This window comes from Tamandua tetradactyla, chromosome 15, assembly GCF_023851605.1.
Source record: "Tamandua tetradactyla isolate mTamTet1 chromosome 15, mTamTet1.pri, whole genome shotgun sequence".
Classification (NCBI taxonomy): Eukaryota; Metazoa; Chordata; class Mammalia; order Pilosa; family Myrmecophagidae; genus Tamandua; species Tamandua tetradactyla.
In genome coordinates, this window is record NC_135341.1 from 42,011,054 (window position 1) to 42,030,287 (window position 19,234).

The following is a 19,234-nucleotide window of genomic DNA, read 5'->3' on the forward strand; positions in this document are numbered from 1 at the left end:
GAAGACACATGGGTGTCCTGACCAATTCCTCAACATGCTCTCTTTCTGTATACAAAAATGTTTTTCTGGGAAAATGATTTTGTCCCTTGTGCTGGATTGGATTGTGTGTCCAAGTTTGGACATGTTCTTGGTCTGCATCTGGTGGGTGTGGGCCCACTGTAAACAGGATCTTTTTGTTACTTCAGTTAAGGCGTGGCCCAACTGAATTAGGTGGGGCTTTAACCTGTTACTGGGGTCCTTTAAAAGCAGAGTGAATGTCAGGAGATAGAAGCCAGGGGGAGACAACAAACTTGGAACACAGAAGATGCCAACACGTGCTTTGCCATGTGACAGAAAAGCCAAGGGCCAGCCAAAAGACATCAACCCTGGGAGGAAGCAAGTCTTCCAGCCTCTGAAACTGTGAGCGAATAAATTCTTATTGTTTAAGCCAACCCACTGAATATGTTTTAGCAACTAGAAAACTAAAACATCCTTCTTATATACTTGTCCAGTCAGGTTTTGTTAACCTTTGTTGCCTAATATGTGTCTCACTTGAGCACCCTAACAATTGTAAACTGTTTACAGGGATACCTCATGCCCCTGTGGGACTGAACTTCTTAGGTATGTATCCTGATTTTCATGACCTTCCCTAAGCCCAGCGAAGTTTTAGATCAGCTTCAACTTCCTAGCCAGAGTTGTGCTGCATCTGAATTGGTGCCTCAGGTTAAAAAATTTTTAAAAAGGTCAATATAGAAACTTGAGGAAGCCACTTGGCTTTCTAAGACAGACTTCATGGTTAAGGGAATTTGATTTAACTGGCTGAGTCCAGGACCCCTAAAGAGCTTAACTGACAACAGTACTGCTGGTTGGTCTGCTGTGTGGGATTCTACTGATAAGACCAAAGGGGATGGACTGTTCAAAGCAGTTAATGTATTAGGTCTAAGAGTGCTATCCTTAGAAAGGCCTGTTTGCAAGGGAGGCCCTTGACTGGCATGTGGAACTTGAATTTCGGGAGGGTCCTCACCATTTCCAGATAAAGAGTGCCTTCCTGGGCCTAAACTGTAAAAAACACTTCTGCTGAACTCCTGCTTTCCTTCTGGGAATCTGGAATTTTGGTATGTGCTAGGCAGGGGGTGCCTACATGACCAGCTCCACTAAAAACCCTGGACACTGATTCTGTAATGAGTTTCCCGGGTAGAACATTTCACATGTGCTGTCACAAGGCATTGTTGGGGAAATCAAGCACATTCTGCTGACAGAGGTCTCCTGGAGGCTTGTACCTGGTTTGCTCCAGACTTTGTCCCATGGACCTTTTTTCCCTTTGCTGATTTTGCTTCTTAGTAGTTACTATAAAGTGTGTCAGAACTTTTCAGTTATCTCTGCCATAGACAAATACTGATTTCTTTACACAAATGGAACTTTTCTTAACATACTGTTCTGCGTCTTACCTTTTCTCTTTGTCTAGAACATATTTTGGAATTTATTTCCTAACCACCCACTTAGATCTATCTCATTCATTTCAGAGGCTACTCATCCTTAGGCATGGACACTTAGATGGTTTCAAATCTAATTTGACTATAAACTATGCTACAATGAACTTTGTATCTATGACTCTGAACTTGTGTGACAATGTCTGTAAAAGAAATCCCCAAAGCAAAACTGCTGTGTCACAAGACAAAGATACTGTTAATATCAGTAGATGTTGCCAAAGAGCTTTCCAGAGATTGCACTAGTGACATTTCCACAAGAAGATGGGAAGATGCCTGTTTTTAAAAACTGTTTACTATTAAACTTTTAATCTTGGCCAATCTGATAGGTGAAAAGATGACATCTCATGTTTTAATGTTGACTTCCTTCATTACAAAAAATGTTGAACACATTTTAATATATTATAAATCACTTGTTTCTTTTTCTCTAAGCTACTCACCTAATTCTATTCTTCATACATTTATCTTTTTTTTTTTGGCATGGGCAGGCACCAGGAACTGAACCCAGTTTTCTGGCATAACAGGCGAGAATTCTGTCATTGAGCCACCATCATACTGCCCCATACAATTATCTTTTGATTATTTTTATAAATTTGTAGAAGAGCTCCCATTATCCAACAGATAACTTTTGCTTATCAGATGTGCTGGAAGCACTTTCCAGTTCCAGTATTTTGCCATACGTGTATTTAACTTTATGTAGTCAGTTTTTATCTTTTCCTTTGTTTCTAGGTTCTGTGCGTTCCTTTGAAACACCTTCTCCACTACAAGATTATTTTTATTTTGCTTTCATTTTCTTCTAACCTTTTTATACTTTCCTCTTTGACTTTTCTAGAGTTTTCTGTGCTGTAAGAAATGAGGTAGGGATCCAGCTTTATTTCTAAGTACTAACCAGTTGTCCCAATACCCTAAATTGTACAGTCTCTTTTCTTCACCAATATGAAATAGTACCTTTATCTACACCCACCCCATTTTCAAGGTCCCTATTTGGATGTCATGACTTCTGAAAGTAGTTGGAAGAACAAATGAAATATGAAAATATCATGTAGGAATCCAGCTAGCCAACACAGCTGTATGGTGAATGTGAAGCTTACATGGGCAAACACGGCAGAAAAGGCTATCTCAAGCAGCACCAACTCCTCCCACCAATATCCCAACACAGGTATCCAAGAGGCCTCTGTATCTGGTCATTTTGACCTTGAAATCAAAAGTAAAACCAAACTGTACCAAGCACGGGAGGCACTGTGATGCAGCATTAAATGGAAACCCACCAGGTCTGTGTCCCAGCTCTGCCACTCACCATCGAGGCTCTCAGGAAAGTCATTAAATCTCACTGAGCAGAAGGCGCACCTCTGTAAAATGACAGCAGGGGCCAGGTAAGCCTACCTTTCTTTCATGTGTTTATAATGTTTTTTTATAGCCAAGAAAACACAAGGTCTAGAGACATTAAGTGACTTGCCCAAGACCACACTACTAATTAGTGGCAATGAACTTAAATCTTCTCCCTCAAGTTTGGAGAGCCTTCCTAATACACCACACTGCCCTTTTTAGTTCCAAGGCCTCTCATTCTTCAAATCAGAGTCCAGGAGCAGTCAGCAACCTGAAAAGGAACTCGAAACTCTGACTTTGGGACTCAACAAGGGAGTCAGATTTCCTCTTAAATGCCACTCAAAAAAGCGGAGGAGAATCTGCTGTACTGCCTTTGCAGAATTTCAAAGCAGCCACTCTTTGCCTATTGAACTGCTTTTCAAGCAAGGGAAGAAGTTGTTGAACAAACCCTGCTACGGGGGCTGGAGAGTTTGCAAAAGGGATTCAGACCCAGTCCCACCTCTCTTTGGTGTGGCCTTGGGCACCTACCCTGGCTCCTTGACCTAAGACATGGGGTTACAGTGCCTGCCACTAGTGGGGGGAGGCTGAGGTTTCTCATAGGACACAGAGACTGGCACACAGACTCTCCTCTTCTGTTCCCTGTTCTGTGAGGCAGTGACACTATTTAAAACAGAACACCATCTGGGGTGGGGAAATTTACCAAGTGACCTTAAGAAAGGACGAGACACAAAGTGAGGGATACTCTACCAAGCAATTGGCCAGCATTCTTCAAAACTGTTGAAGTCAAGAAAGATTGAGGAAATGCCCCAAATTAAGGGAGACTAAAAACAGTGGAAAGCAAAATGTGACCTGGGACAATCTTTTGCCATAAAGACATTATTGGGACAACTAAAAAAACCTGCATAAGACTTGTGGATTAACTTTGTTATGTATTCATTTCCTGGTTTTAATATATACTTTGTTTTTAAGAAATATACACCAAAGTATTTAGTAGTAAAGGGACATCATGCCCACAACTTATTGGGAAAAAAATCTATAAATATTTACGTATTTATCAAGAAGAATAAACAAATATGGTAGTTATTTGAGAAATTTGGGTGAAGGGTATATAGGAATTCTTTTTATGATTCTTACAAACTTTAAAAAAATCTGAAGTTATGCCTAAGTAAAAAGTCAATTAAAAAAAAGGAAAAGACCTAGAGAATAGTTCAGAGACATCACAATTATGAGATGAGTGAGAGGGCAATGGAAATCTTCTCGGTCAGTTTTTGTGACTACTAAGTAAAATACAACCAGGTCTCAAACTCTTCTCCTTGAGAGCACCAAGAGAATGAGTGCAGACACTCCTGAATGCAAAGAGCTCCAGCACGTGTGACTCCAGGAAGGAAACACACAATGGGGCAGGCAGCAGAGCTGCTGAGGATACTTCACAGAGAGCCCGCTCTGGACCAGAATCTCTGCACTTGTCTCCCTTGGCTTCTCTCCTCCATTCTTGGAATTTCGGCATTTCAGCTTACTCTGGCTGCTACCTCCTACCCCCAGAAGTACGAAAGTAAGATTCCATACCTGGTAGTTTTAACTAAAAAAAAAAAGAAACAGAAAAATTATTTATTAACCCAGTTTTCCTTCTGCCATAATAACACAGGAGTGACACAGATGGCCTGGCCTGACACATCAGCATGAAGTTGTCAGAAAGCCCCACCAGTCACCCATTCTAGCATGTTATGGGACTGACCTTTGTGAGGCAACAGGACTATAAATACAGCTTGGTTTCAAGTAACATACATGAAGTAGACCAACTCCAGGGTCTCCAGTATCCGCCGAGGCTCCCACAAAGAGGTGGCCTATGGGGAAGGCCCGGTAGGATCAACAACACTATACAGTCTGACGTGAAAGCTTCAGCCGGAACACTGCTGAGGTTATGCCTCCCCTAGCAGAGGCCAGAGGCTTCCACCCTCAAGGCTGCTCAGTCAGAATGATGCCAAAGCCTGGCTGGTCCCGCATTTCCCTTTCGTGATGCGCTCGGAAGGCTGCCTGCCCACGTCACTCTGAGAAGCAGTCCCACGTGCCTTTCCAGCTGATCCGTCCAGCCAACTTGTAGTTTACTGTTGCTTGTGTGGAAGCGTCTTCCAGGTCGGTGGGAGCTTCCTGTGGATGAGCGTGAGTCCGCAAAGGATAAGGAACACTCCTCCCCACCACAAGACCTCCTGGCACTCTCCATACAACACATAGCCCAGGAAAGCCTGAGGAACAGAAGACAGACGTGAAGCAGGGTAAACAAGTGCCCAAGGCCACGACCACGGCAGGTAGGCACCACCTCACTACCCTGCAGCTAACCTCCTTTAGGGGGCTCAGGAGGAAAGGCCTGGAGCTAGAAGTCATGGGTCTGAACCCATCTGTACCTACGGTTTGTTTCCCTCTCACCTGTAGAAGTTTGGAAGTTACCTTTCTCACAAGATTGAGCCCTAGCAAACTAAACCAGAAGGATCTCAGCAGTGGGTGGGCAGGTCAGCCCAGCATGCAGCTGGTGCCTTATTCACCAACCAGAGCCTTGGCTACCAAAAGGAACAAAGGCCCAGGGAGCCCTAACTGCACAGCCTTTAGCAGACTGCTGGGCTGCACAGGGACTTTAGAATGAAAGCTTCATCGTGCAGCAAAGCAAGCAGGTAGGCTTACACAGCTGGATTTCATTTCCATCTAACTTGAGAATTCCTCCATGTTTGAGTAACTAGAAGAGAAGCCATACAGCTGTGGTCAATAGACTGCCAGCCTGGTGTTTTGTTGAGTCACTTTAGCTCTGAGCCTCAGTTTTGCGGTGTGATTTTAACAAGAAGCCCTACTTGCAGCCTGTACTCATCACCCTCACCCAGCAACGTAGGCATCAGTCCTGACCAACGGGTGAGAAAAGAAGCTTAGAGTTAAAGCAAGTAGCTTTACACCTGAAGATCACAACTCTGCCAGGGGAGTTGATGGCTTGTCAACCCCTAGACATAAATGAGGTGTATAAAGTTTAAGAAACGATCCTCCTCTCTAGCCTCTGTTCTAGTGCAAGGACAGGCCTGATACCAACGCAAGAGCGTTTCTCTGGCCCATTAGTTTCCACCTTCAAAATGAGGAGGTAGGACCAAACTATAATACAAGGACCCATTTCTCTAAGCTCTAGGATTCCAATTCTGCAATAAGCCAAACGGTTCTCTACCAGGCACATCAGCAAGAAATTCAGCACCATCTCCCTTCCTGCTCCTCTAGCCCTCAGCTGACTCTGGGGTCCTTGGGTACACATCCACGACCTTCTGCTGACTGGGTACTGCTAATGCAACAGCCAGCACCACAGGCAAGAGAAAAACCAAGTCACCTCAGCTTCCACACCCAGGAGCCACCAGGGCTAGCTATGGCAGCTGCAAATGAGCCATACAGGCCTAGCTAGGGAGCCAGTTCTAAACAAAAACATGGGCAGGAAGCTTTATTGCTAGAAAAATGTTAAGATGGTCTAAGCAATGCCAAAGAGACTTACTAACTAGAGAAGAGAAAGTTTTCCTGTAAAGACTTAACCAGCTTACACATAAGAACTTCAGGCCAAGCTTATGGAAACCACTGTATCTTAGTGGCTTAAAACAACTAAGGGGCCTAACGAGGCCTGACTGATTATGTCCATTAGAACATATGCATGTCATAGGCTCATGCACATGAATAATCTCAGCAGCCAAATCCTTCAGTGTTGAGTCAAACAAGATTGCTGGGAGTCTAATCGCTGCTGAGGTATCACAGACAGGGGCTTCTCAACCTGGCTGCACATCACAATTACTAGAAGGGCTTGTTAACAGATTCCTAGACTCTACAACTTGGAGATTCTGACAGAGTAAGTTTGGGGCAGGCCTGTCAATCTGTTCAGTCCCGGTCTGTGAGCAGTTTAGGTAAGAGACAGGTTGAGAAGCAGAATCAGCAAGTGGCTATATAGAGACCTGGGGGAGAGGAGAGAGGAAAGGACTGCCCAGAATGGCCCACTGATCCCATGTGAGTTAGAAGTCAGCGAGGACTATAAGAGGCTCTGCAAAGATGTTGAAAAGCCACATTCAATTGCCCAGGATTCGGTGTGCTGGTGAGAAGGTCCTGAGTGACTACCTAGCCTCTGTTTCAGTTCCTGTCCTTCCTCCTATCTTGGAAAGGAAGGGTTCCCCAAGGACAACGCATCATCATAATGATGAGTGACAAGATTTACCTCTCAGGACACTACTCACCGAACTGAGGATGTTTGAAAAAGTCACCGTGACAGATGCAATTGCTGAAGACATGGAGAAACTGAGGCCGCGGCTAAAGAACGTCCACATCAGAGAATTGGTGATTGCCATCACAATAATGCCTAATACGCATAAGCCCATGTTCACCTGCAGGAGAAAGTATCACTGCAGCCACGCCCAGCAGGACCCGAAGCCCCACGCACAACATATCCAGATGTGGTTACCCACAGCCCAGCCTCTACTGCGATTCCCACCACAGCTCAGGGGTTAAGCGCTTTCCTACACAGGAACTCATTTAGCCCTCTGTGGTTAGTAGGCTCATTTCACACATGAAACAAACTCAGAAAAGATACTTATTTGGCCAACTTGCAGCAGGAGCACAGTGCTAATCCATAACACTATTTCCTGTCAAACACCAGTTCCTTATTGATGCCACAGTGACTAACGCCTGAAGATAAATCCCAGAAGGCCAAGTATCCATCATTTGGCATGTAGGATGAGTAAGCCAGAGGTAGAGTCCTCAGTTCTGGGAACCAAATACAGTATGAATAAGCCATGTCTTCCGACCTGACCCCCATCGTGTGCAGGTTACAGCCTTCTGAGGCAGGCCTTACTGGGCATTCTTTAGCTTTTACTCTGTGCCAGACCCTGTGTTAAATGCTTAAGTACATTCCCATTGTCATGTATTCCTTAACCCAAGGCACAGATTAAGTAACTTGTCCCAAGTGCCACAGCTTCTGAGACAGCCTCAGGATTCACACCCAGGCAGTGTGGCTCCATGAAGGGGCCCCTAGAGCAGAGAGGCTCTTTAGAAGATACATACAAACACTTTGTATCCTCCTAGGCAAGGCCACTTTCTCTGGGGTTGAGGCCATCAAGACATACTCTTGAATATTTCTTCTGTTTTCCAGAAGCTGCATATTTAGTGTCTTGAGGAAGGGGATGCATTCTTATAATTTACAAAAAGGCACTGTATGGGCCAGTGGCAGCCTGCTTATATAGAAGATTAGAGGCCTGGTTTACAACTGTAGACTAGAAAACCTCATGGCTCATAGTCATTCATTTTACTTTGGACCACTACTTCAAAAATTATACCCAACAGGATAGTAACCTCAAGCATGGCAGCTTTCACTGGGTTAGCCCTAAATAGGCTTGAACCTAAATAATACTGGCCTTCAGTCTATCACCTGTCGCGGTCTCAGCTCAACCCTGGGTCGCAGATGCAATGAAACCTCTTCAGCAACTAGAGGCTCGCCTATGACTCGGATCGGTGATGCAAGATGGAACAGGTGCCTTAGATGTGGGAAGCAGCTTAGGAGTTCTCAGCGTCAGGAGAACGTCTAGTATGTTTCTCAGTATTCCCTTTTACCTACGATACCCCAAACTTCTCTTTTTCCCGGCAGCAAGGTAAACCGGTCAGAAAACCCATAAATTATAGAGTAAAGAGATGGGCAACAGGCTTCTCACCTTAAGAGTCAACGTGAAGAGAAATGCTCAGGCACAAGGGGCTTAAAACGAGAGGTAGAGAGTGGATGTAGGAGGTGTTCGCCTTCCCCGAGAGCGAACTAGCCCAATCGGAGGAAAGATTTTAGGTTCCTGGTAAGGGAAGGGGCCTCGGTCCCTGACATCTCTTACCGCCTATACAGGATGAGGGCTTGGCGTGATTTAGAGTCGAAGGACGTTGTCCCACCCCGGCTGACTGCAGCACCGGTCCGGCTACCAGGCGGCATAGGCCAGCGGGGGTGAGGCGGCGTTCCGCGCCCCCATCCCGATCCCACCCCGGTGGCCTCGCAGCACCCCTCCTCCACCCCGCACCACCCGCCCGCCCGCAGCAGCAGCAGCGCCCCGGGTTCGACCTCGCTGCCGAAGGCCAGCTTGGCGGAGGCGGCGGCCAGGGCCCCGAATACGCCGGCGCACAGGCAGTTGAACGCGCCCCAGAAGCGGCGCCGCATCGCGCCGGCCTGGAGGTGCGGGGGGAAGTCGGCGGGGTTGTCGGGATAGGCTGCTGGGGACACCGCACCGCGCAAGCATGGCAGCCCCTCGGCCATGTTGCCCACAGCCGACGCCTCACCAGCCCGCCGCGCCCGCCACCAGCTGGACAGAGCGCGCGCCGCGATTGGACGGCGGCTTCACATGACGCGGCGCTCACGTACGCGGGGTGGCCAATTCCCGTACCCCGAGGGTCTCGGCGGGATGGGGGCGTAGCCGCCAGGACCGAGCCTAGCCCGTCCGCGGGCGGCCTCCGACGTTGGCCCTGGGGCTTTTGTGCAAAGAATGCTGGGACTGGGTGTTTGAGGCGGAGACTGCAGTTGCCATTCAGAATGTTACCGGCACCTAGTTTAGCAGTTTCAGTGCTTGCTGCTTGAGCTCTCGTGGGAATTTGTTAAAAATGCCGAGTTCCGGGTTCCGTCAGGCCCCACCGAACCCGAATCTGCATTTTAATAAGACTGCCAGGCGATTGATTCATATGTACATTCCAGTTTGAGAAACGCAGAGAGAAAGGAGAATGGAGAGATGCTTAGGCCAGGGGTCTGCTTACCTCCAGACCAAGAAAGGAGTTAGGGTTCAGGGTTAGAGCTTCAGATACATCAAAAGACCCGAGGGGCTTTCTACAGAGCCAGAAAAAATTAAGAAAATATAGATTAGGAGAAAATAAATTGGATCCATAACCTTCTCACTCAGAGAAGGTTTAACGTTAATCAGGATTAACGTTAATATAAGGTTAATCAGGATTAACGTTACTTCCAATTTCCTATGCACCTATATAAAAAATATTTTTAAAGGTAGTACATTCTCAAAAGGTAGTTTGAAGTTTATATCCTCTCTCTCCACTGCAGGAAAACCACTGATAACAGTATGTTTTCGCTATATTTAATTATACATAGTACAAATGTAAGTAATTTATATTCATGTGTGGGACCTTTTTTTTTCTTTTAAACAAAAAACAATTTCACAGTGCATATACTGTTCAGCAGCATTCTTTTTCCCTGTTAGGTAGATTCCACAGAAGTCTTTCTATGTTATCCTGCCTCTCTCACAGGGTGGTCTGTGGTTCAAATAAAAGTAAAGTTAACCCTTATAACCCCTACTTGGTACAAATTGTAGTATTTTGTAGATGAGGAAACTGAGGCTCAAATACATCTCACGTGGCCATGCCAGTGAGCAAAGTGCCAGCTCAAAGGTTCTCCCTACATGAAAGCACCTACATTTCTCTGAACCTTTAGGAAACCAAGTGATGCTGGGCCTGATCAACTGCATGCTTGAAGGAACATGTGTTTACTTAGAACAAATGATGGTTTGTTCAAGTACAAGAGGTTGAAGGTCTTAAGAAGCACCTCCTCACCTATGTCCCTACCTTCACATTAGTCCTGTGATTGTTCTTTTGTCTGGCTATTAGCCTGAAAGCTCTTCCAGGTCAGGGACCACACCTTTCTTTCATCTCCAGGTATCCAGTGCAGGCCCTTGTGCTGGTGATAAAGGCTGAATTGACACCATCCTCTAATACTCTACCAGAAAATGATTTCTGCCTCCTAGATACTCGTCCATCTCAAACTGTCCTGTCCATACATATCACTTAGGGACTGTGCTAAAACGAAGGTTGTGATTCATGAGGTCTGGAGCTCAGCTTAGATTCTGTGTTTCTAACAAGCTGCCAGCTGGTGCCAATGTTGTTGGTCGCAAGACCATACTGAGTAGCAAGAGTAAATAACAGGGAGACATTGGAAGCAAATCAAAGGTAAGAGGTCCTTTAATAATGAAGACCCAGCCTAAAATCTACTCTACAACATATGCTCTATAATTAACCAAACCTCCCCACTTCTGTCTCCACTTCTCACCTCCCATTCCCATAAAATCTCTCGTAACTCTCAGACTGGGGAGACTGACTGAGCATGGGCTCTTGTCTAATGCCAGTTGACCTTGCATTAAAACTCTTTTTCTCAAAATCCCAATGTGATAGTGTTGGCCTCTGTGCACACAGGGCAGTGAGCCCTTGCTCAGTAACACAGGTATCCATCCTCTGATATCATAGTCTCTCTTGGGCCATATTCTGCCCTGAAAAAGACAAACCTCCTTTGACATCACGTACCTCTCCATCTCCTTGCTCCTACAGCTCTCATTCCCATGTTTCCCATTCCCTCCACTTCAAAGCAAAACTTTTCAAAAGACTTGCCTGTTCTTCCTCACCACCCAGTCCCTCTGTAAGCCCCTTTGCTCTCTCTCACATATCAAGTCACTGAAACTGCACTCGTCAGGTAATCAGTGTCCTCTGTGAACACTTCTAGCAGATGCTTCTGGGATATCCTACTTTGAACATTTTATCCCAGCACCACACAGTTGACCAGTCCCATCTTCAAACACTTTCCTCCAGAGCACCACATTCTTCAGTTTTCCTCCTGGCATTTCCTCTTCTAGGCCTCTGAGTGGAGGCCGACCCCAGCACCCAGGGATGAGACTCTTCATTAGTGCTGTTCACAAGGAGAGCTCAACCAGTCCAATGGCTTCAAAGTACACTGTTAGTAGATTTAGAGTATGAACTCTGTCTTTTTGACATCTCTACTGGGAGATGACAACAGGCTCTCAAAATCTAACATTTCCAAAATGAACCCTGATCCCCATCCCCACCCTTCCTTCCTCAGGATTCCCATTTCAATAAATGGTACCACATGTACTCAAGCTCAAAACTGAGGTGGCATCTTTGAATTTCCCTTCTCTCCTCATCTCTCACGTCCAATCCATGCACAGATTCAGTTCTACTACCAAAACCATCTTAAATCTATCACCTTTTCCCTCTCCTCTACCACCCCAGTCCAAGCCACTGGTATTTCATGCCTGGACTTCCATACTAGCCTTCTGGAGACCGATTCACCAGGAAGCTTAAGCATCCCTTGCATTCACAGGCCCTTTTCAAGGCTATGGCAACTTTGAATTCACTATTTTGGATTCCTTTTCTTAACAGGGTCCTGAAAATGTATATGCTTCAAGCCCATCAAAACCTGGATTCATCTTTTGGCCTTCTAACAGATTTCCCCACTTCCACTGCTATCTTAGAATAAAATTTAAACTCACATTCTTTCCCTCCCACATCATCCACTATCAGTCTCTGCCCTTCATGCAGGGTTCTGTAACCATACGGATCTCTTTTCTATTTCTTCAAGAAGCCAAGCTATTTCTCACTTCTACCTGGAATCTTTTTTCTCTCACTCAAGAGGCCAGACCTTTCTCATACTTCAGATCTCAATTTAAATATTAACTCCTCAGATGGGGTTTTCTTGACCATGCTACCTTAAAATGCATTCCCTTCCTATTTCTATCACACATAACTTATTCCCTTTCTCTCGTGCATCTGCAGCACTTAAAACAGCACTTAACACTTATAGATGCTCACAAAAGTTAATCTAAGAGCAACTGAAACCATGGAACCTTCCACCTTTCTCTGCCCTTATCACAAGCTGCTTTAACTTCCCCTCTCTATAAATGATCTTAATTACAAACTGCCTGCCATTGGCAGAAACCACCCCTAATTGGTCTGTAAAATCTGTCCAGCCAAACACATGCACACTTGTTGCCAAGTATAACCTGAAGTAACCTTTCCTCCAAAACCCCTCTTCGGAACTAAGATTGTGGGGATGAGAAGTCTTCAGAAGCAAATAAAATGCAAGGGGTCCCTCAAAAGGAAGATAAGATGTGATCCACTGGCATCTTTTTACAAACAGCTAGTCAGAACATGTCAACCTGAATCTCATCACTATCTCCACCCACTTCCCTCTGTTCCCATCCTATAAATCTCCCTTTCTTCTTGGATCAGGAAGACAGATTTGAACCTTGCCTCCTGTCTCTTTGCTGCTTGCCCTTGCAATAAATCTCTTTCCTCAAAATCCCAGTATCATGGTATCGGCTAAGTTTATTGGGCCATGACCTCATTGCTCAGCAACACAACCCCCTCCTTCCAAGACATTTTAGTGCCAAGTGGATGTCTCTCCTCATCCAACAATGGCATCATCACCCACTGTCAAGCTGCTCTCTTCCTTGCCTGCCCTACCCACACTATTTCCTCTTTTCCAGATCATTTTCTCTCTTCTCTATTGCTTTCTTCCCCCTTCCTTTTCTGTCTTATTTTCCTGTTTCTCTCCTTGATTTTCACCCTCTGCCTCACTCTAGTCCTCGCTTTGTCTGTCTGGCTCTCTTCTGTTTCCATTTCTCTTTTCCTTCTTGTTTGTTCAGGTAAACAAATGAGCACATACTCTAGGCCAGGTTGCAAGCAGCAGAGTTGCCTAGATACCTAAGACAAGATCCCTGCCCTCCTAAGGTTCACCTTTATGTAAGAATCTCAGTTCTATCTCCCTCTTCTGAGCTGGCCCGAGGCCTTGTCTCCTTTCCTTGCTATGGGTAATAAGACCCAAGCCTCTTTATTACTAGTTTCAATATTCTATCTTCTCCAACCTCCAAGGCAGTTACACAGTCTACTTTTAACCTTACAACACTGAATTTTAGTTCCTTTTTCATTTCTGCCCTTGGAGATTTTCTATTATTTCTTGAGTGTTCATCTATGCATTATTTTTTTTCAGTTTTTCTTCAGCTTTGAGGCATAACTTACCAGACATAAAATTCACCCATTTTAAATGTACAGGTAATTTTTTTTTGTACAGTTAAATTTTTAGTAAATTTATAGTTGTGCAGCCATTACCACAAAGTAGTTTTAAAACCTTTCCACCACCAAAAAGGGCCCTCATGCTCTTTACATCATTTCTACTTCCATTCCCATAATTATCTTTGTAATTTTGCCTTTTCTGAACATTTCACAGAAATGGAATTATAAAATATATGGCCTCTTGAACCTGTCTTCTTTCATTTACAATATTTTTTGAGGTTCACTTATAAAGTGGCATGTATCACTAGGTTGTCCCTTTTTTATTACTTAGTAGTATTCTAAAATATGGAAAAATGCTCAACATCATTAGTCATTAGGAAAATACAAGTTAAATACCACTACATACTCACCAGGATGGCCATAATAATAAAAAAAATAACTGACAATAAACAAGTAGATGGTGAGGATGTCATAAAATTGGAACACATTGCTGGTGGAAATGTAAAATGGTGCAGCCTCTTGGAGAAACAGTTTGGCAGTGACTTATAAAGTTAAACATATACTTCTCACATGTCCCAGCAATTCTACACCTAGTTATCTACTCAAGATAACTAGATGCAAACTGTAAATAATTCAAACATCCATCACCTGGTGAATGGATAAATAAAATGTGGCATGTATCTATGCTTTGGAATATTGTAATCAATAAAAAAGAATACAGTTTTGATACATGGAGGTTCCTTGAGGGCAGGGGTTTTTGTTTGATTTGTTCACTGATGACCAGTACCTGGCAAATAGTAGGTATTCATTAGTATTTATTGAATGAACAGTGAATGAACAATGTAAATCATTTTATTAAAGTGTTTATTATTTTTTTAAGTTTTACGCATTTTGAAAAATGCCCCTATTTATATTCATAGTAAAAATTCATGAAAATACTCAAAGTAGAAATAAAAAAATAATCTCTATTAACAAGTTTGCTTTTTATACATGCTGCAAAATTAGCCATCAACCCCCATTGTAAGTTTTGGAACCACTATATATTAGGAGAGGTTTTAATGTAAGATTCAAAGGAGATTATAGCATTGTCTAGGGAGAAAATGTCTGCTCTGACCCAACATCCATGGAAAACCTTAGTCACAGGTTTTTATTTTAAAAAGGGGAAGGGTTTCCAGTATTTACAATTGATTAAAAGCCTTGAAATGGGATAGTAACCTATTAACAGCAGACTGCCACAGCTCCCATATGAATGTGAAATGCTTGTTAAAAATTTGAGGGTGGGGTGCAAAGATAGTTCAGTGGGGGTTCAATTCCTGGTCCATGCACTTCCCCCCAAACAAACAAACAAGCAAAACAAACGAACAAAATACAAAAATAAAAATCCAACAAATGGTGCTGCAATAACGGGAAACCCACATGGAAAAAGAATGAAATGTACCCTGCCATACAGCAAACAAACAAACAAAACTGAAAAATGTGAGGGTCAGCCACCCCTATCACATATTCAATAATTAAGGTTTTCAACTCAGCTCTGTTTAGGAGATGAGAGTATGTCTTACTTTTATAACAGAAAAAAATTCTCCAAGCAAGGTGGGTAGATGACTGGGATCATTATGATTCGTTCTTTTTCTTTTCTTTTAAGAAGATATTCTCAACACGCAACTTTTCTGACTCCTGATAAGTTATTAAAAAAAAAAAAGAAAAGAAAAAAGTTAAGGCTCTAGTTCTCAAGGAAAGAGCTATTCTTCTTAGCCTTTATTAAGCTTATATTTCAAATGAAGACTGTAATATTTTTTATTTGTAATCTATATAAACTAATATTAAACAAGAATCTGACACTTATGATAATTTAACTGACTGAGGTATGCTTGGAATAGTAATGAGAATTTTTTTTTCAATTCAGAAAACTCCCTGACATAAACAGTTATTGATTCAAAAATTAAATTTTAATTTTAAAAATATAAATAATCATTTTTGAATTTGAGTGAGCTTATTTGGAATAATTTTCAGAGTTTACCTCAGCAAGTCTGACATTCTCCTTCTTCAGCCGTACTACGTACTGGATCTTCTGATGTGGGTTTTGGTGGCCTACCAGCTTTCCGTTTTCCTCAGCGAGACATGCCACCTGCTTCCTTAACATTTCCATTGTCTGCAAGTAAAATCAATCCAAGGAGGGAAAAGGAGAAGTAAGTCTTATTTTTTTCTTTAAATAACAATATTTCAGACCTTCTAAAATCACAGGGAGTGAGAGAGAGTCCAGATTCTAAACTCTCATCACCATGCACCTCTGTACTGGAGTACATCCAATCAAAGAAATGAGTTTTACACTGATTAGTTCTTTTAATTCAAGTGTCTTAAGTATCCTGGGAATAAACAAACACATCAACACACCTGGAATGTTCTCTCCCTTTCTTCATACATTTCTTCCAGCTTTGATCTCAGTTGTTCCTTTTCCTGAAATGCTTTAGACTCCAAGGTTCTAGTTCGTTCAAGTTCCTCAGACATTCTCAGGCAGTCCATCTCTTTGTTCTGAAGGACATTTCGGACTTCTTCTAGGCTGTAAGAATAAACATCATTTTACGGTATTCCAAAGGCACAGTATTACAAAACTGTCACTCAAATTAGGCAGTTTCCCCCTAAGCCCAGAATTTTGATTTGAAAGTATCAAACAAATACAAATGCTCTTCAGACAGAATATTCTACATGCTGCCCTTTGTGAGATGTGCTTTTTTGTTTGTTTTACCCAAGACTTTCATTTGGACAACTCCCATTTTTGGAAAAATAAAAATTTAGAATAGAAATTCTTTCAGACTCAGCCCACTTGGATCAAATACAATTTAAGTATTATTATAGTCTACATAGTTTATTAAGTGCCCTGCATATAGGAATCATTTATGATTCAAACTGCTCCTAAGACAGTAAGTAGGGCACTACATTCATTTCTTTAAAGATGTGCTATTTGGAATTACAAATTCCATATAACAATTAATTGAAAAGAAACATAAGAAACAAGGTTATTATTGTCATATGGAATTTCACAGACTTCATAAAATTGTCTGAATCCTAGGAGTTTCCTGAAAGAAACAAAAGCTTTTTATTTTATAATGTTCCATATAGAATGTTGATTACTGAGATGCTGTAATACGCAGAATTTTTTTAAAAAATATTTTTATTGACAAATTTTTCACGTATAGATTCCACACATGGTGTACAATCAGTGGCCCACAATATCATCACATAGTTGTGTTTTCATTACCTCACCACGATCATTTTTTAGAACATTTGCATCACTCTAGAAAAAGAAATAAAAAGGAAGAAAAAAAACCCTCATACATACCATACCCATTACCCCTCCCTCTCACTGACCACTAGTATTTCCATTTACCCAATTTATTTTATTCATCACCCCTAATATTTATTTATTCATTATCCATATATTTTTACTCATCTGTCCATTTATTCATCCTGGATAAAAGGAGCAAAAACAAGTATTTCACAATCTCACAGACATACTGTAAAAGTTATATCTTTATACAATTGTCTTCAAGAATCAAAGCTACTGAAACACAGCTCAACAGATGCAGGTAATTCCCTGCAGCCACTCCAATACACCATAAACTAAAAAGGGATATTTATATAATGCATAAGGATAACCTCTCGACTGTCTGAAATCTCTCAGCCACTGAAACTTTATTTTGTCTCGTTTCTCTCTTCCTGTTTGGTCATGAAGGCTTTCTCAATCTCTTGATGCTGGGTCCTGGCTCATCCCTGGAGTTCTGTCCCACCTTACCAGGGAGATTTATACCCCTTGGGAGTCATATCCTACGTAGGGAGGAGGGCAGTGAGTTCACCTGCTGAGTTGGCTTAGAGAGAGGCGACATCTGAGCAACAAAAAAGGTTCCCTGGGGGTGACTCTTGGGCCATATTTTAAATATGCTTACCCTATCCTTTGCAGGAATAAGTTTCATGGGGGCAAACCCAAAAATCAAGGGCTTGGCTTACTGATTTGCTTGTCCCCACTGCTTGCGAGAATATCAGAAATTCTCCAAATGGGGAAATTGAATATTTCCTCCTTTCTCCTAAATCCCCCAAGAGGACCTTGCGAATTCTTTAGTCACTGTCCAAATTACTCTGGGATATATCGGGGCATCAGACTAATCTGGAAAACCAACAAGATCTCACACCCTATTCAAGCTTACATGTATTTCTGGTGTTCAACTAAACTTACCATACAAGTTAAATTAGGAAATGCAATACTGAAAATATAAATTTTGCACCAAATAAACATCTCTCCCTTTGGTCTTAAACAGAAGTTGAAGTTTTAAAATACGGACCCATATCATGCCCTGATCACATTTACAGGTTTCTGTGTTCTCACTCGTCTACTGCTTGCTTCTGCTCAAGCTGTAAAGTATGTCACGATGGGGCTGGGCTAGAAGTGTTCCTGTTCTGGGGCCATCTGTGTTTTGCTTCTTCCGCTTTTCCACCGGATTCCTTACAATCATTAGCCTTGAGTGTGGGAGTGAGGTAGTTCATAAAAGTGGCCTTAGTATTATTGCTGTACTTCTTTACCGAAATGACTTCATGAATCTGTTTAAACTTAGGAATGTGTAAAAACACGCTCTCCGGAAACGGTAGTAAAACAAAATGTCTGCTGCACCTGCCTAGTCATATCTAGGCATACCCAGAAATGTCCAGGTCTGCCTGCATAGCAAGACAAAATGTCTACTGTCCAGAAAAGAGAAATCAGCCCTGAACCAGAGCTTATAGCACTGCCCCTATCTGTTCCCATGGCTAACTCCTGACCTGCAAGTTCTGCCTCTGTACTTCCCATTTGCTAGCCTATATAATCTGGAAACAAAGGATATTTGGCACTCAGACTTTGGATAGAAGTCCTCTGAACCTGTCGGCAATAAATAGCCTGTCCACTTCTCAGGGGCTCCAGTGCGTTCTTGTGCTTTCTAGTGTAGTGCTTGGAGTTTTCCCCTACTTCAGGAGAATAGAGTAGGAAGTTACTGTATGCCATGATTTAGAGGCACCATAAAAAGCACTCCCTGACTGAACTGGCCACATGGCTAACATTCCTACATGACACCCTCTTCTGAGCCAAGACACTGAAACCAGCTGCTAAGAAGCAAATGAAGTTTATGTTGTCTAACACATAAGCCTATTCTATCAATAACACTTCTATTATTAGTTTATTAAATTTGCTGCGGGGACACCTGACTTTGAAAATAGCAATTTGGCCTGGTTAACTTTTACTGCAACCTGAGGCCCAAAATTTAAAACTTGGAATCCTATATATTTCTGCCAATACTAATTCCAGCCATCATATTAAGACTGGGTAGACATACTGAAGATGAACAAGATTGAGAGGGATTGTATAGACCTACATGTCCTACTGATTAACACAAGTAGTATGAATTAGTTCTCTCAAGAACTACTTCAAAGATATGATTTTTGTATAAAGAGTGTTTAGTCCAGGGTACAGGGGGAAAACTGCTATTGAATGCTATGAGCTATGTTCAAAAGGAAACCATCAGCACTACCACAGCAACAGAAGAGGTAAATAATGGGAGAAGGGACAAGAGTTAAGAGGAGGTTTAGATGTCCTA

General features: G+C 42.6%; 2 protein-coding genes and 1 long non-coding RNA gene across 3 annotated transcripts in view; 1 reads left to right on the forward strand and 2 right to left on the reverse strand.

The window, feature by feature from the left end:
- Positions 1-4,362: 4,362 nt before the first annotated feature.
- Positions 4,363-9,142, reverse strand: TMEM42 (transmembrane protein 42). Its single transcript, XM_077129588.1, has 3 exons — positions 8,887-9,142; positions 7,031-7,177; positions 4,363-5,035 (listed from the first exon to the last, which is right to left on the reverse strand). The coding sequence occupies exons 1-3, from the start codon at positions 9,076-9,078 to the stop codon at positions 4,895-4,897; spliced, it is 480 nt and encodes a 159-aa protein (XP_076985703.1). The 5' UTR covers positions 9,079-9,142; the 3' UTR covers positions 4,363-4,894.
- A 1,533-nt stretch (positions 9,143-10,675) lies between these two features.
- On the forward strand, positions 10,676-18,317 carry LOC143657325 (uncharacterized). The gene is made up of 3 exons (XR_013162803.1): positions 10,676-10,766; positions 15,630-15,805; positions 18,224-18,317. It is a non-coding gene; the product is annotated as an uncharacterized LOC143657325 (long non-coding RNA).
- KIF15 (kinesin family member 15) overlaps positions 14,467-19,234 on the reverse strand; it is a 171,595-nt gene continuing 166,827 nt past the window's right edge. The window contains exons 33-35 of the mRNA XM_077129585.1: positions 16,011-16,176; positions 15,637-15,768; positions 14,467-15,293 (exon numbers count right to left, since the gene is read on the reverse strand). Coding sequence (XP_076985700.1) covers positions 15,231-15,293; positions 15,637-15,768; positions 16,011-16,176 — 361 coding nt within the window. The 3' untranslated portion in view covers positions 14,467-15,230. The remainder of the gene's footprint in view (positions 15,294-15,636; positions 15,769-16,010; positions 16,177-19,234) is intronic.